We start from the raw sequence: 16527 nt of genomic DNA, 5'->3' as shown, positions 1-16527 counted from the left end.
CCCTGAAGACTTCGGAAGTCAGGGCAAGTTTCCGGAAGGTTTCAAAACATCGCTTATCACCCGTACATTGACTTTGTCCGATAATTTATTTTTTTTAACGATAAATACTCTGGTTTTCTTGGAAATCTCTTCGTTTTCCGAACTAGGATGAAGAGGAAAAATCGAAAAGCCGCTTTTCCTCATCGGCCCTCTTATTTTTGAGTCCTTGGATGCCTTGAGTCGGCATTCACGACGCATCCGTAACCAACGACATCCTTGTAACTTTTTACTAACAATTCAGGTAATTATTGACAAACCCAGGCTGAAAGACAACAATGTACTTATCACCAGTATTATTTATAATATTGTTCAAATATTTCCTTCTTTTGGGTGTATTGTTTAGCAACTGGTTCTACAAAGAATACTATAATGCAAAAGGATTATCTTTTATATCAAAAAAATACCGGTTGCTATCAGTTTATAGTTGCAGACTGTCTTCTTTTAGAGGCAAAAGTTTCAAAATCGATTCTCCCCACAGGCCTGGTTGTCATTGTGACATCCACAATTATTGTAAGTTCTATTTCCAGTCAACGTAAAACTCATAACAGACAAGATATGGTGGTTTGAATGCCAGATAACAATTGAGATAATAAGAATAAAGAAACAATGATTAAATGAAGAAAATTTGTTAAAAGGTTCAATGCTGTCGATCGTATAGGACAACAACTCTTACCATCAAAGCATATCAACATATTCAATGGTTGATTATAAACTTATCAAAGAATATAACAGATAACTTACAGATCTCTTCAAAAAGATTTGTATTTGGATTTGTATAGGCTCAAATCCGCACAAGTTCATACCAACATACAAACAAGTGCTGAGTTGAGCTTATTCACTTCTTGTAGTCCACTGGCAATTCCAGCTTTTGTTATTTTCAGTAAATTGCCGCCAACTCAGAATGGCAGCATGAAGAATCACCCACCCTGGGTGTTGGCAGTCAGGGGTAAGACTTTCTGTCCAGTTGTCCCTCCACTGTGTTTTATGCTGTTGGCAGCTAGGTCAATTCAGCACCCAACGCATGCAGTTTCAACATACTCATGTCCATTCGCTCCTACTATCTTCAATACCATTCATTCAATTAGGGTTGTAGTCGATATTCCACCATCAAACCTCTCACATCACACATTCACACCAATAAGTACATTTATGCTAATAAATGCATTCACTGTCAACACAAACTAGGTACACACTACTATTATTACTATAAACAATAGAATAACCCCGTTTCCTCCAAGAATCGGAACAGGGGGCCCAAATACTTGCTGCTGTGCTCAAGCACAAATTTCAAAAAGAAAAAATCTACAATTCAGAATGTTTTTAAAATTTATTCATTTATTTGTAGCCTATAATGTTAAGAGGAAACCTGCTAGCACTCAGTGTGGAAAGAAGGTCTCGAGGCCATCACTGATTGAAGCAACATGGTGGGGTCTGATGTACATTGTAAGATTAGGATAAGGCTAAAGATGCTTACAACGTAAGTGAAAAGCTTCCCAAATAAATTAATAAGTTGGAACTAAAGCTTCTTGATATTCAACCGTTGATGATGGAGTTCCACCAAAAAAGGACAACAAACCTCGAAAAAATCGGATCAGTTCATTGGCAAAAAGAATGTTGAGGTCATAGTTTATAGTGATGTAATAAGGAGCTTTGACAATTTGTCTGAGGACTTTTAATTGAAAGGATTGGATGTTGGATGGCTTAGCAGTACCACTGTGACTGCATGTTCAAACATGGATTTCAGTCCTAGAAGTTTTTGTAGTCATCCAAGTCTTCTATTAAGTTGTTGCCTTTTCAATCTTGTATGGGGATTTGATGTCAGTTTGTTGTCTAGGTATAGTCCTAAGTCTGGAATGGATGTCAGTCAGGTGATGATGTACAGTGGAAATATTTAAAAGAAGGTTAAACCAAACACACTTGATTGTATAAAAAAATATAATAATACTAATAATAATAATCTGCCTACACTCAGAATTAATGACAGAAAGTGGGTTAAAAAAATTTGATGCAGGCCTTTTTAGTTAATTTGTTGTATTTTATATTTTGTTTTATGACTTCAGATATACAAGAGAAAATAATGATTAAAAAAAGTAGCAAAACAGGCAAAAAATCTGCATATGCAGAACCAATAACAAAAACTTAATTAAGAAAACAAATCTAATGGTTTGTAGGCCCTCCTTTATTTTTTGTTGCCTCTTTTGAATGATTGATCTGCTTCTGCAGGTTAGGTCAAGTAGGGAATTTTAGATTTTTTTCCCTATAATTTGTGCGGTTAGGCGTGATACATTCTAAGTCCCAGCCTTTTCTGAATTATGGAAACTGGGATAAGAGATACTAGGCATGCCACTACTCCAAAATACTGTTCAAGGTCAGGAAATGGTCAGAAAGGAAATGAGTCGAAGGCCAATTCCTACTGGTATACTGACAGTTCAAAAATGGATAAGACAGAAGATCCTTGGAATGAATTCAAAGACTGTACTGACTTTAAATTTAGGTACATACATTACAGTTTTCCAATCTGAAATCAGCAATTGAACACTGCGCTAGAGAATTAAAAATATTGCGAACACATTACAAGAAGACAACCATGACAGTCAGGCAGCAAAAGGTCTTAGCCTCATGCGAGGTACAGGCAAAAGGTTTATGGAATTGTATGAAATCCCTGATAAAAGACAGTTTCTTTCCTATTCTAGTTTTTCCTGTAGATTTGTACTGTAATAGATTTATTTTGGGTTAAATGAATTGCAAGATTGTACAATTGTATTCAATACATTTTATTTTTTAAAAAGGTCTAATGCAACGATCTATTAATTGTATACTGGCTAATAAATATAATAATAAAAATAAATACATTTCAGTTCACTCATTAGTATCATAATTTATCTAGCTGAGTCAACCTCGTAACTTTTAAAGAACTAACTCGAACAACTTGGTCTCTTCGGTCACCTTACATTGGGCTGACTATGTAGCAGGTTGTTGGTCTTGATGTTCGGGTGGCTTTGAAGCTGTAGAGCTTATAAGCATATGTGATCTCAGTGTCAAGGTGTGGGATGTTCAGGTTTCTGTATGTCACATGCATACATATCATGAATCTACATTTAGAGTTCTTTATAGAGACCACAGTGGCCAAGTGGTTAGGGCGTCTGACTCGAAGCTAAGCTATTGGTCCTGGGTTCAAATCCCAACAGAGCCCATGGCCTTTTTAATTGATAATAAAAGAGAAAATCTATTTTTTAGTGGTTTGAACCCTCGTCCATGATGCTCAATGGGTATTTGGATGTTAAGCCTTACTGTAGGACAAGAATTACTTTACTACTTCTTTATTATGGAACCGTAGTATTATGATAGTCTTATTTCTTTTGGTACAACCCCAGAGTGGTATGCCATACATACATATACATAGTAGGGAATTCCTTCTAATGGTGGGTTTTTCCCAATTTAATGTCTAAATATTTTAATGAATTCTAGGTCAATACTACCTTACAATTGAAGACAATTAGTTTGTTTATTAATTTTCTATATGTGAAGTTAACATGTACAGATTTCTGTTTATTTTATTTTTTATTTATTTTTTTTTTTTTTTATTTCAAGCATCTGTCATCGATGCTGTTGATGTTGCATGGAAAGAATGTATTTAAGAATGAGTTTGAGTGTGCTTAAGATAAAAAACTGCATATTTGGGGCCTGAAATGACCTATTTGTTGATAGCCCCAGGGCCAATTTTTGGAGGGCAGAAAGGACATGACCAAGGTCTGAGCCCAGATTGCCAGTAACACAGAGTAGGTGATCTTCACAGCTTGCCACTGTAAATAAAGTTATATATAAACACATTTATACATTCCATGTTATGCTATATTAATGATAATGTTACGTAGTTCAGATGTGTAAGGTATAAACAAAATACAGTCTGGAGATCAACCCGAACCCACAACATACACAACTCTGAAGATGGTGAAATGCCAAAATACCTCTAACAGACTAAAGCAGAGAGGATAGGTTCAGAAACGATCTAACTACAAATTCATCACCTGAAAGATGTAAAAAAATCCTACAATTTAACTATAATTTATAAGCATTGCGCGTGAAAACGGAATGGAGAAAATGTCACCTTTTGCCAAATACATTTACTTTTAATTTATGAAGATACTCAATTTCATAAAAACCATTTTTCTTTTTAAAATTTAACATATCTATATTTCATTGGTTGAATAGTGCAGAACGTCAACGCAGAACAATATGAAAGAGAACATGGCATCGAGGAAGAGAAGTGGCTCTGGCTCCAAAAGACAACTTAAGGAGAAGATCGTCCAGATTTATGAATCGTTTTTCAAGGTAGATATTTTCATCGATCTCTCGGCCCCTTTAGCGATGAACAATTTTAAACTTTATGTTATTCACAGGGTGAAGATCTAGCCAGGATGAACCCAAACTTTTGGGAAGAACTGTTTCTTCTTAAACCCAAGGTATTTGAGGTTTTTATAGAAAGAGTTTGCCAATGTTGTCTTGTAAAACAGAAAAATGATAAATAGTGCATTAAAGATGAACCTTGAAGTACTTTTCCTTCACTTTAATATTAATAAGTTAAAAGTTTACAGTTTTTTGTTTTCCTTCTTTTCTTATTGGCTCATAATATTATTAATATTTAAAAATTAAATAGCATGGTGTACAAGGCAATAATCTCAGTCTTCATTTCATAGCCATAAGGTAAATCATCATGTAAAATATTTATTGATTTGTTGTATAGGTGACCCAGTTGGAAACCGAAATTCTCCGTTTGAACGAAGAACAGTTATTAATGGCTAAGAACAACATAAATACCCTATTTGTACAGTGCATTGAAACACTCGGGAATGAACATCAGTTGAGGGTAGTCTATGCTCTTCAAGTAAGAAAGTCCACTTCTCTAAATTGACAGAGCAATGTGAATTAATATGCAATAATCCAATTTTTAGACTTTATGTGCTCTGATCAGTGCAGTTTACAAGACCTCAGGGCAGTGCGGATTTGATGTCATTGACATCCTTATGGGCTTTGACGCTGCTGAACAGCATATGAAACTCTTGTTAAGCTACTGCAATATGATTTTGAACGGTATTCATTTAATATAATATTTTAACTTTGATGTTTTACTCAACTTTATAAATAAATTGAGACTTTGATTTTTATAAATAAATAAAAAATTATTAATGTATGGAATTTGTATTACTATTAATGTTTCAAGTTCATAACATAAAGTAGCAAGACATTGTTTACAGTTTTAAACATTTTTATTTTTGGCTCTTTAAGATATGAATGTAATTTATTATTTATTTTATTTTATTAAGGGGAAGGTGCTCCAAACCTTAAATCACTCTGCCTCAAGCTCCTGCTACTGATGGTCACCGGAAATGACAATGTGAGTCAGAACACACTCTTGGAATTTGTCATGGTCAACAGCATATTCGAAACTCTGATTCAGCTGCTTTGCGACACGAGGACCAGACTCGACCACGGCCATGACCTAGTCTTACTTTTGACGCTTTTGGTCAATTACAGGAAATACGAGTCTGCCAATCCTTATAGCGTGAAGCTTTCAATCTTAGACGATGAACTTGCTCTAAACGGTTATGGACAGGTATTAAGATTAATAAAATTATTTTATTTCTTGTTATAATCATTGTACTTTTTTTAAGGTTATATCGTGGTCTCTGTCTGATTTCTGTAGGGCGTTCACACAAGAACAAAAAGAACCTCAGAGCGGAAGTTGGTTTTCATCCTTGTCAAACATTGTAGGAAACATGTTCTTATCTGAAGATACAGGGACGAGAAATCAACAAATTAGGTTATAAATTTATTATTATTATTATTAATTATCTTAACTAACTTTAGTATATAATTTTAATTAATTATTTTATAGAAAGTAACATTTAGATGAAAAATTAGTGTTGCAAGTGGGACTTGAACTAACGATGTCTGAATTGACACCCTGGTACTTTACCATTGAGCTATTGCAACTGGTTTACCATGGCACCAACTCATTTCAACCTAAAACTATTAAAATTTCCCCATTTTTCTGCCAATATTCAAATATCGTGCCATCCTATAGCTGCTCAATGATATATGAATTAGCAACGGGGGGCTTTTATCAATGTAAGTGGTCCATCTCAGCCTTACTTTGCATAAAATAATTAGGTTATATATATTTACCTATTTTTACCACACCCGATATGACTACCATTGGGTGAGTATTTGAGTCTCCTGTTCTGATGTTTAGAAGAAATAGTGCTGCTTTATTATATAGTACTTATACTATATCTAGTATTGTGGTCTTTTTTCTGTATATTGAGAGGAAATATGTAGTATGAGAGTAGATGGCAGAGGAATGAGTGAGAGTGTTCCTAAGTTTAAAAACAGCTTGTGTTTGGGGATGAAATGGCCTAGCTGGTGACAGCCTCATGAGCCTAATTTAGGCAGCGGGACGCATCTGACCCCCTACTGCTGAAACACCAAAGTGGATGATCCTCACAGTAAGCTGCAACTGTGGCAGAGGGGGTGTCGGTCGCCCCAACAGTTAAGGTGTTGATAGGTGTTGACATGGCGCTCATCACTGTAAAGTAAAGGTCCTGAGTTCAAATCCAGCAGCCCTGCATTTGAACCCGACATCCTTGCAATTTTTTTTTCAAAGCTGATGGTTGATATGACCTCTACTGTTGCGGCACGAACCCTCATAAAAAGTAAATAAACAAAATTTTAAAAAAACTATAGCAGAGTTATCAGACAGATTTCAGGTGCATTATACAACAATCGAAAGAAGAATCCAATCGGAACAGAGAAGACTGCATGGATTGTTGCATGCATGTATCACACCTGAATACAACTTTGCAATGTAATACTTTGAAGGTTTTACACCTCCTGAGCACTGCAGCTGAGCTGTACAGCTCATTGTACTTTATCCCTGGCTCCATATTTTGGGGGAGGGCTCGCAACACAAATGTGAACTTGAGCCCCCGTTGTACCGGTGTTCTTCCATCGAAGAAACTCATTTTTGAAGGGGGTTGGGACCAAATTCAGGGTCGCTGAGATCCGATCCCGCCCCTTCCATTGATGAGTGCCGTGTCAATTTCTTTCAATTGCAGCCACCTGTCCCTTTAGGCGTTAGAAAAAGTCCAGAGGCGACAGTGGGGATCGAACCCACGACCGCGGGATCTACTAGCCGAGTCTGACGCCTCTACCGCGGCCCACTCGGAGAGAACCTTAATTCCCTTATTCTTTGAAACTTAAGATGGCTACTAAAAACCCATTGCGAGGCCCTTAACTTGAACTCTGCACTTTGGTTGAGGGGTAAGGAGGGGTTATGTGCCTTTGCAATCTTAATCTGTGGAAACAACATTGCATTTTATGGCCGAATATACAATATTGGGCGAGATCAGGTTGTTGCACTTGGGATCTTTTACCCTCTCTAAAAGCACTCTGTTAAATCTGGTGGATGGCCCAGATCCACGGGCGCTCACGCAGTATGTCCGCCACGCCTGGAAATATAGATTAGACCTAATTATGGAATTAAATTTCTGACCCCTCCAATTCATTCACTCAATTTCCTTTATATAATATATGACTTTATTATATTCGATTTTTGTCCCTTTACCATTAAGACTTTTCCCCTCTGTTTTCTATTATAAGTAGTTTTACTATTATGTTTAATCTTTTTTTATGGTGTGCTAGCATGTAGCGAATAATGTTATAACCTCGCTTTAATTCTTATATCTTTATTAATATTTCTTCACTATTTTTTTCTTTTAATTCTTTTTCTCTTAACAACGACCTCCGGCAGACGGATTGTGATCCATGCCTATACTATGCTTTGCTAATAATAATTGTTATATTCTTAGAAATAAAAAGCATTAAAAAAAATATAAAATATAAAAAATCAACAAAACCCTTATAGCAGAGGTATACTGTGCCTACCTATTCTTGAAACAGCGTTGAAGGAAAATCGTCCAGCCCTGGTGAATAGAGGCTAAGGATATTTTACCATGACAATGCAGGCCTCACACAGCTTCACTCAGAGTGAAACTTCTGATTTAGACTGGCAAAATTGCCCCAGCCTCCATACTCTTCAGACCTTGCCCCTTACGCTCCCAAGACAACATTTAAAAGATAGGGAATTGTTGAAGAAAACACTCTGAAAATCAGACTTACAGATGTTTCTTCTCTTCTAAGTCATCAGGCTTTACAGAAACTTTTTCTACCAGAAAGTTGGCATTATTTTATAGAAAACTAAGGAAATTATATTTTGGAGTAAAAAAGTAAATAAATTTATATTTTAGTTTGATTTTTTTATCAAAACCAAAAAAACTTATGCTTACAACTACTACATGTATGTCCAGAGTTGAGATTATTAACCAATCAATTTTACATACCGCAAATAAAAATATATTAAAAATAATTTATGTAATAAAAAATATGAAATAATAATATGCCGAGTTTTAAGATTTTAATTCTGTAATGTAATTTTCAAATTATTTACTGTTCTTTATTGATTTCAGGGCAAACAATGGTGTGTTGGTTGCTTTGTACGAAGCCGTCCATTTGAACCGTAATTTTGTTAGCACCCTGGCGCACACCAGCACTGAAATTGCACCTCCAGCCGATGCCGAGATAATCACACCGGCAGAGCCGACAAACCTCCTCGGCACATTTTTCCAATACTGGTTAAATTATTTCTTATTATCAATTAAATATTCAAAATGTAAAAATTTCATTTCATTTACAGTTCAATCGTGATGCAAGACACAAAATGCGAGGCGAGTTTCAACACGGTCAAACTCTGCTTTCTAGTCTTGACCTGCGTTGCTGAAGACCACTACGCCAACTCGGTTATGCACGATGTCAACTTGGTATTTAAAATCCAGCTTCACCGTCTTCCGATGCGCCACAGGACTGTAATCCCAGAAAAGCCTTCACAGACCCTTGCAAACACATTATTAGGTCTTTTAAATTTGTCTATTTTCTTCATATTCTTCATTCGATAAATCAAACTAAATTATTTTTTTATGACAAAATAAACACAATTTATTTTTTTATTTCTTTTAGATTTACTTGTAGAGTTTGTCATGAGTCATATGATGAAAAAATTACCATTAGAACTTTATCTCTTGTGTGTCGGAGTAATGCACAGGGTGCTTTGTTATCAAAAAAGATGCAGGGTTCGCCTCACTTTCCAGTGGAAGGAGCTCTGGACTAGTCTAATTTCTCTGCTCAAGTTCATAATCGCCAATGAGGGGCACCTTGCTAAAAAGATGAATATTTTTAATTTAGCCCATCAGGTATAATTGTCATTTATTTTTATATATAATTAATAATTAACATAATACAAATATATATCTCTAAGGAAAAACCATTTGCTTTAGGTTGTGAATATTTTCAATTTGTTCATCACATATGGTGATACATTTTTATACTCTCCGGCTAGCTATGATGAGTTGTATTATGAACTGATCAGGATGCATCAGGTTTTTGATAATGTTTATTCAATGGGTAAATATCCGTGCACATCCTACTGAATGAAACGTTAATTAATTTTTTTTCATATTAGCTTTCAGATATTCAGCTATAGAAGGTGAATTTAAAGACACCGCTCTAAAATTAACTAATAGCTTAGTCAATGTCAGGTAATTCATTGCTAGATTGTTGTACAAAATGTATGCTAATAAGAATTTTTTTGTTATTTTTAGAGCAATTATAAATCATTTTACACCTAAAATTGATGCATGGCTAGCAGGACAAGCCCTTTCGACCCCATCTGAAGATCAAGTATTTCAAAATAGAACCCCCCCCCACCAATAAAGTTAACGATTTTAACATTTGAATTTTAAACCGGCAGATTTTGGAAGTCGTGCGGAAAAATTACGACAGTTTGACACTAAAACTTCAAGACAGCCTTGACCAGTACGAGAGGTACACGGAAAACCCAAGGCATTCGGCTTTCTTCACCTCACTGGTAACGCACGTCATTTTCTTCTCATCTTCGTTTTAATCACCTCCGTCCTTTTCAGGTCCGGAGCGTGGTCAACGACACCAAACTCAACATAGACTTCGCTTCCCTTGACCTGCAACTGATACTCCAAGAATTCTCCACAATCACATGATGCTTGATAGAACAGAAACCATTCATCGTGATCCTGAAAGAGTGTAATTTTATGATTTGCATAGACTTGACGATCAATTTAATTTATAGGCTGGAAGATGGTTAACACCTAGAGAAAATATATTGTAAATAATTATAAGTTCTGTTATGTTTACTTTTCTTTATATATATAATCTCTCTAGATGAAAACTTGTTAATATATAAATAAAAAGTTTAACTGATTTTACTAAATTGAATGTTTAATCAATTAAATTCCTTAAAATCTCCTGTATAAGTCACTTTTCCCAACCCTGCTGTTTTATACCATTTTTTGGATTTCTCTTTTTTTATGAGGATTTGCAACACCAGAGGTCATATCAACTCCTGGGGTGGCAGTGTTTATGCAAAAAAAAACATTTATACATATGTTGGGTTCGAATGCAAAGCCACTGGATGCAAACCCAGGATCTTTACCTTTTTACCGTATGGAGTGCCACATCTAAACCGTTAATAAAATGACTTTAGTAATAAAGATTTTCTTTCTGTACTGAAATTCCATGCATACCAGCAATATCTTGCGTGTTTATTTCTTGTTCGTTTGAAAGGGGCTTTGAAGAGCTGATTCGCCTTCCATTTCTGTAAATAGCCCCTGCAGAAAAATAAAAATATTTTTAAAAATCAATGAAAATAATGTTTAGAAAAATGATTCTTCATAGCTTTACTACCGGATAGGGTTCTTTTGTCAAATCGACTTCCTCGCCTGTGATTTCCACCTGGGTGGCTCTCTTTGCATTTTCGTACAGATCAGGCGGAATTTTCAGAAACCGCACGTCACCCGTGGTCTCGACTGTGTAGTCATACTTGTTTTCCAAGTCTGGACGTTCAAATCCAATAAATACGAGTACAGAGGGGGATTATAAAGCACACTTACTAGCATTAGGATCGAGGCTCAGAAGTCCGAAATAAGAAAACGGGCCGCATTCAAATTTCAGTTTATCTGGACCAAGAATGATGATGCCTCTACCCTCTATAATCATGACAAAACCTTCTGAAGCCTTTTCCTGTTTGGAAAATATTATTTTAATTATAATTAAAATAACTATGTTAAATAAAAATACCTGAGAAAATATAGTGGCCGTTTTCTTTTTCCCTGACATGTGAACAATCACTCCAAGCCATAAGAGTCTTCTTAAGACTTTCGGAGATATCACATCTGGTCTAAACGCATCTATTTCTGTTTTTGTTTTTTGGGGTTAGAGGAAAAAGTTTTAATTTCTATAATGGTACAATTGTGATCTTTAATTACCACATGTTAAAAACTGAAAAGTGGCAAGTCTTAAGTGAGGAGATATGAAGACATTTTTTGTCTCGAATGTTTCAGCAAAAGCTGTCAAATAATCGGCTACCATGCGCATTCTATCCCTCTTACGTTTAGATCTGTTATCAACTGTCAAACAAAATTTTCACTTTAGAGTTTTGACTTACAAATTACAACATTTTTTAGAAAATCATTTATAATTAAGTAAATATATAATTCATATATGCTTAAATTAACAAAGGCTGTAATTTCTGATGCTTTCTTTTCTATTTAAAATATAAATAAATAATCATTTTGAGATAACTTTTAATTGTACAGCATAAGTTTAACAAGTAGTAAAAATAGTATGATTTGTAGAGAGCCAGGGTAATGCACAGCATTACAACCTTTTGCACTTTTTAAATAGCAATTTATTAATAACAGCAAGATATTTACCGATGCTATCATACTCGTCTACTATTTCTATCTGTATAAGTTCTTCTATGACATCTTCAAGTGTCAAAAGCCCGATGACATTGTGAACCACTTGGGGATCATCGCCCGGTTTGCAAACAAACGCCATGTGCCCTCTTACACCTAAAGATAAAATTATTAATGATAGTAATTAATTTTACAAGAGCTATTTACCCTCTTTGAAAATGTTAAAGACGTCATCAAGGGCTGAACCCTCGTCGACATAAATGCACTCCGTTTTTGCCAATTGGCAAAAAAGCCTGATTGGGGTTTTGTCATCAGGGTCCAACAGTGCAAGATCTCGAACGTGCAAAACTTTGACAATGTTGTTTCTCTGGCCCTCGAAGATCGGTATCCTTGAATAGCCTGGAAATTTTCACAATTAAAAACTTAATTGTGTTTTTTTTAATTATTGGAGCATTAAAATTACCAGATCTCATTATCTCAGATATGACACTGTAATCGAGGTAGGTCTCGATGGACAACATGTAAATATCTTGAATTGGCGTCATCACGTCTTCTACTTTTTTTGCATTCATCTCCAAAGCTCCTGTGATTGTGTTAGCCTCCAACTGTTTTATGTTTGTATAGACTGATGTAATCTAAAAATAATATTAATTAATTAAAAACACAAATCGACAAAATTTTGCCTTTTCTGTTCTGTAAATATAATGTTTACAAAAACGTTTAAAATTAAAATTCTTCAATGTAGATGTAAATATTTTAAATTTGAAAAAATTGATAAATATAAATAATTACATTGTAAAAGTAAATTGGATTTAATTGTATAGTAAATATTTAAAATTTTAGTTTTTAAAACGAACCGGTGGAGCCCAGAGGGGATATCTCGAAGAGAAAGCGTTGTACTGACCCACCTGTGGATCGGTCACACACATGCGACTCATGGGTACCTCTTGGTTGGCGTGAGTCGACCTAGGTGCCCAGCATGCCAAGATGACAGACCCACGGTGTCGCACATGTTGGAGGGGTGTTGTAGCTTGGCCCTGTATAGGGACCGAAATGGAATACCGCCGGACTATAGGAGAATGCTCAACCATGGCAGCGAGTTTAAAGAAAAACTTTTTAGGTTTCTGAGAGATATTGGGATAATGGGTTGTATATAGTGGGGTATTTATTTCATAGGTTAAAGTTTAGATTTAGTTTATGTTAGAATAGGAGTATGCTGGGTGGTGGTGCAGCATATCATTTCAAGGCTCCACCGCTGCTCCGCCAAGCCGGGTCAGGGTGGAATATATAGTGCCCTCCGACCCGGATTCTAGACAGAGGATATGCATGTGTGATTGGGTTTGTATGTAGGAGTATGTATTTATTGTATGAGTGTTAGAATGACTAGTTTTAGGGAATGTAAGGGCGCCGAAATGACCAAAGAAGTCGATGGCCCCCGACCAGAGCCCAACCTCGGAGTCGCTCAGGCACCAAGGTGGGTGACTCCCCTTGATCCATCAGGGAGAGGACAGAGGCCTCCTAGGAGGTCACGTAATTCTAATTCTAAAACGAACCAATTGAATGTTAGCATTACTTTTAAAAATCAACGTGTATTATAAATAAAATTTATATAACTACTGTTAAAATGAGAACTTTCGTTCCTACAGGAAGGCTTAACGACCAAATACCCATTGGGTGTTGTGGATAAGGGGTAAGACCGTTTTACAATATGTACTTTTTCTAAATTAAAATAAAATAAAATTCCAAGGGCTATGCCAGGTTTCAAAAAAAGAAATGCCAGCATGGCAAACACAAATCGCCCAACCACTTGGTCCCCAAAAGCTTTTGCTGCAAATAAAATCATTTTAAAAGGGTAGGACATACATGGGGAAATTTTTTATCATAATTGTATATTAAATTAGTTATCACAGAATTTTTTTCTTATTTTGTTCATGTGCCTATGTTAATTTATTTTATTTGCTTATTTTATCGTAATGTGTATACTTTATCTGATCATAACTGTTCAAGTTGGTTGGTTTTTCCAGTAAAAGTTTAATATTGTCTAATTGAATATATTCTTTCCCATATGTTTATAACTTGCATAAATTTTTGGCTGAGAAATACCTTATTTTTATTTATTTGTAGACATTCTATTTTTTCTTCAGCTGATTAATTAGTTTTTAGTAATATTAGTTTTTTCTTAATTGCATTTAATTACTCACTTTTACCAATTCTTTTATTCTTTCTCTTGTGTAAATGTTGTTAAAGTCTTCTCCTAAAAGCTTGTCTAAAAGTTTGCCAAGAGGGTATGAAATTGGAAATGTAAGAATCATAAATGCCTTGGTGATGTAAATCGTGTTTGCACCGATTGCCAGATTGTACCTCGGGACAATGGTGCATGGTATAATTTCACAGCACAGGACGATGATGATAGTCGAGATAAAGACGGTGAGCCAGTTATTCAGGTAGTGGTCAATCAAAACTGTCATTAATGTGTTGCACAGAGTCGAGCCGATTACCAGGCTGATGAGCAAGAAGTTGCCCTGTGACCTCACCTCGAGGATTGTCTTCCCATAACGTTTCTCCTTCTCGCTACCTGCATTGGCGATTACTTTCAAACCTGTGATGTCTATAGTCATCAATCCTAATGCAAGCCCGTTCAGGATGGATGACAAGGCAATGCACAAAAGGATCAGGAATATGGACACACCCATCTGGATGAAAGGCTTGACGACGAGCACCTCATTCCAACTAGTATTCTCTTGTTCCTTCCAGTGCATGCCATCAAAAAGACAAAAATAAAACACTTCCACCCTTTTAGTGACATATGGCATTGTCATTCTAAATGTTCCCACAGCATCAGAATGTAGATTCACCTGGCAAAAATTAATCAAGGATGGAAATATGCACACTAGTTATTAAAAGAATATTTACATTGGCTATTGAATTTGGAGAAACAGAGCAGCCCAAGATAGTTGCTGGTGATAAAGTGACTCTCCGCAAGCCAGTCAAATTTCCATAAATTCTAAAGTCTACCACGGAATTAATTTCAAGCTCCGGCTTCAGTCCATCGCCATAAGTCAGCACAGATGAGGAGATGTACTGTTCGATTACATATCCATGAATCTGAATCCCTTGGACATACTGTGACCTGTTACAATCAAGCCCAAATAAATCATCAATGAAAAAAATGATAAAAATGTACAAACCTGTAAAAAGAAAAAAGAAACAAAAATAAAAACATCATTTTTTCTTGCCTTGTGATTATTTTTTAAACTGAATTTCATTCACCATGTGTTTGTAATACATAATTAACATCTACTTAAACAAGAAAAACAGCTAAGAAATTTTTTTTTTTGAAAATAGAAACAAAATAAAATCTGCGCCATTTATGATTATTTATCATATTTATATTTAACTTATTTCTTTATAATTTTTCTATAGTTTTCTCAATGTAGTTATTCAATTGTTGTGTTCTTTCTTTTAAACAATAAACTTTTAATATTAAGAGAATAAAGGCATCAATTTTGAATACAGTTGTAAATTTTTTAATTTATATTTTAATTTATTTATTATTTATTCATTTTTTGGCAATAACAGGTAGCCCAAAATCATTGTATAGGGTATTATTGAAGACATAATACGGTGCTCCTGTGATGTACTGTAGAACACTAAGAGTACATACATACAAGTCTTAATTAACAAAAGATTTGTAGTTGCTCAAAGTGAGGGGTGATCTGTCCAGCAAGTGTCACAGTCGTTATACCCTTTTGTGAACCTTATAGACCAGATACTTCGTATGTTCGATGCATGTTAGTTTTGAATCATGATGAACACCTAGATATTGAAAAAAGAGCTGAATTTCAGATAATCAGAGTCTCTGTTAAGTGTTTTATGCCAACTAGTAAAAAGAACAGATTTTTGACACATTCATTTTAATTTTTAACAAAGATATGTTTGTGGGTTGAATTCATAAACTATTTTTGCATGACCATTTTTGCTTCATTTCATGTTATTGGAGTATGATTAGGTTAGGTGGTTGATTAAGTTAGGAATGGTTAGGTTTAGGTATAATTAGGTGAGTATGGCAATTCACTTTTTGGAATGATAGTTGTACTCACAGAAGTTAGTAGCTGCCTAAAAATTCTGTGAGTAGAGCTATCATTTCAAAAAGTGAATCAATATATTCCATAAAGTAGAGAAAATATTTGAGTGTGAAGCACGAGTTTACCATCGATTTGGTACATCACCTTAATTTTTCATAATGACGCTTTGTATCATAATTTTTATCCCTATAAACTGATTAAAGACACTCGGAGCATATAGTACTGTACGTTCCACGACTTTGGACCTCCAACAATACAAAATGGTCTACTTTCTAAATGACAGGCAAAAAGTTGGAAACTAATGAGGAATAAATAAATGTCAAATTTTATACAGACTTTTTTTTCATTCACATTGCAAAACATTCTCAATGAAACTGCAATTTAGATTATATTTTCAGGCCAATCATGTTCTTACAACATAGAGAATGCAAACAAACACAAACAACAAAAGTAAAGAAAGAACATGAGAAGAAAAAAGAAAAACATTTTTACATTTAACAATATTCTAAATAACATTATAATAATAATAATAATAACATTGGTTTAAAATATGTCACAAG

The 16527-nt window shown here is 35.0% G+C and overlaps 2 protein-coding genes and 1 long non-coding RNA gene across 11 annotated transcripts; 2 read left to right on the top strand and 1 right to left on the bottom strand.

The window, feature by feature from the left end:
- Window positions 1-38: 38 nt before the first annotated feature.
- LOC106670547 (UPF0668 protein C10orf76 homolog) lies at window positions 39-10304 on the top strand. Of its 6 annotated transcripts, none has more exons than XM_024228570.1 (17): window positions 39-280; window positions 3748-3844; window positions 3915-4076; window positions 4257-4371; window positions 4440-4502; window positions 4784-4924; window positions 4992-5130; window positions 5364-5653; window positions 5712-5860; window positions 8565-8729; window positions 8792-9006; window positions 9112-9344; window positions 9429-9555; window positions 9614-9689; window positions 9753-9831; window positions 9902-10018; window positions 10074-10304. In XM_024228570.1, the coding sequence occupies exons 4-17, from the start codon at window positions 4276-4278 to the stop codon at window positions 10164-10166; spliced, it is 1983 nt and encodes a 660-aa protein (XP_024084338.1). In that variant the 5' UTR covers window positions 39-280; window positions 3748-3844; window positions 3915-4076; window positions 4257-4275; the 3' UTR covers window positions 10167-10304. The 6 variants fall into 6 exon arrangements, with proteins under 6 accessions (XP_024084338.1, XP_014256488.1, XP_014256484.1 ...); XM_014400998.2 differs by having other exon boundaries at window positions 40-280; window positions 4252-4371; XM_014401000.2 differs by lacking the exon at window positions 3748-3844 and having other exon boundaries at window positions 40-280; window positions 3920-4076; window positions 4252-4371.
- LOC106670548 (metal transporter CNNM2-like) lies at window positions 9176-14874 on the bottom strand. Of its 4 annotated transcripts, XM_014401005.2 has the most exons (12): window positions 14796-14874; window positions 14084-14737; window positions 12346-12517; window positions 12090-12281; window positions 11898-12038; window positions 11451-11591; window positions 11263-11378; window positions 11076-11205; window positions 10870-11018; window positions 10710-10793; window positions 10012-10199; window positions 9176-9309 (listed from the first exon to the last, which is right to left on the bottom strand). In XM_014401005.2, the coding sequence occupies exons 2-10, from the start codon at window positions 14699-14701 to the stop codon at window positions 10728-10730; spliced, it is 1725 nt and encodes a 574-aa protein (XP_014256491.1). In that variant the 5' UTR covers window positions 14702-14737; window positions 14796-14874; the 3' UTR covers window positions 9176-9309; window positions 10012-10199; window positions 10710-10727. The 4 variants fall into 4 exon arrangements, with proteins under 4 accessions (XP_014256491.1, XP_024084339.1, XP_014256492.1 ...); XM_024228571.1 differs by lacking the exon at window positions 14796-14874 and having other exon boundaries at window positions 10028-10199; window positions 14084-14770; XM_014401003.1 differs by lacking the exons at window positions 9176-9309; window positions 14796-14874 and adding an exon at window positions 10619-10643 and having other exon boundaries at window positions 10117-10199; window positions 14084-14770.
- LOC106670551 lies at window positions 14035-15021 on the top strand. Its single transcript, XR_001341091.1, has 2 exons — window positions 14035-14309; window positions 14366-15021. It is a non-coding gene; the product is annotated as an uncharacterized LOC106670551 (long non-coding RNA).
- Window positions 15022-16527: the final 1506 nt, after the last annotated feature.

Source organism: Cimex lectularius, unplaced genomic scaffold (genome assembly GCF_000648675.2).
Source record: "Cimex lectularius strain Harlan isolate CLEC.00 unplaced genomic scaffold, Clec_2.1 scaffold153, whole genome shotgun sequence".
Classification (NCBI taxonomy): domain Eukaryota; kingdom Metazoa; phylum Arthropoda; class Insecta; order Hemiptera; family Cimicidae; genus Cimex; species Cimex lectularius.
This window is presented reverse-complemented; position numbering and strand designations above follow the sequence as displayed.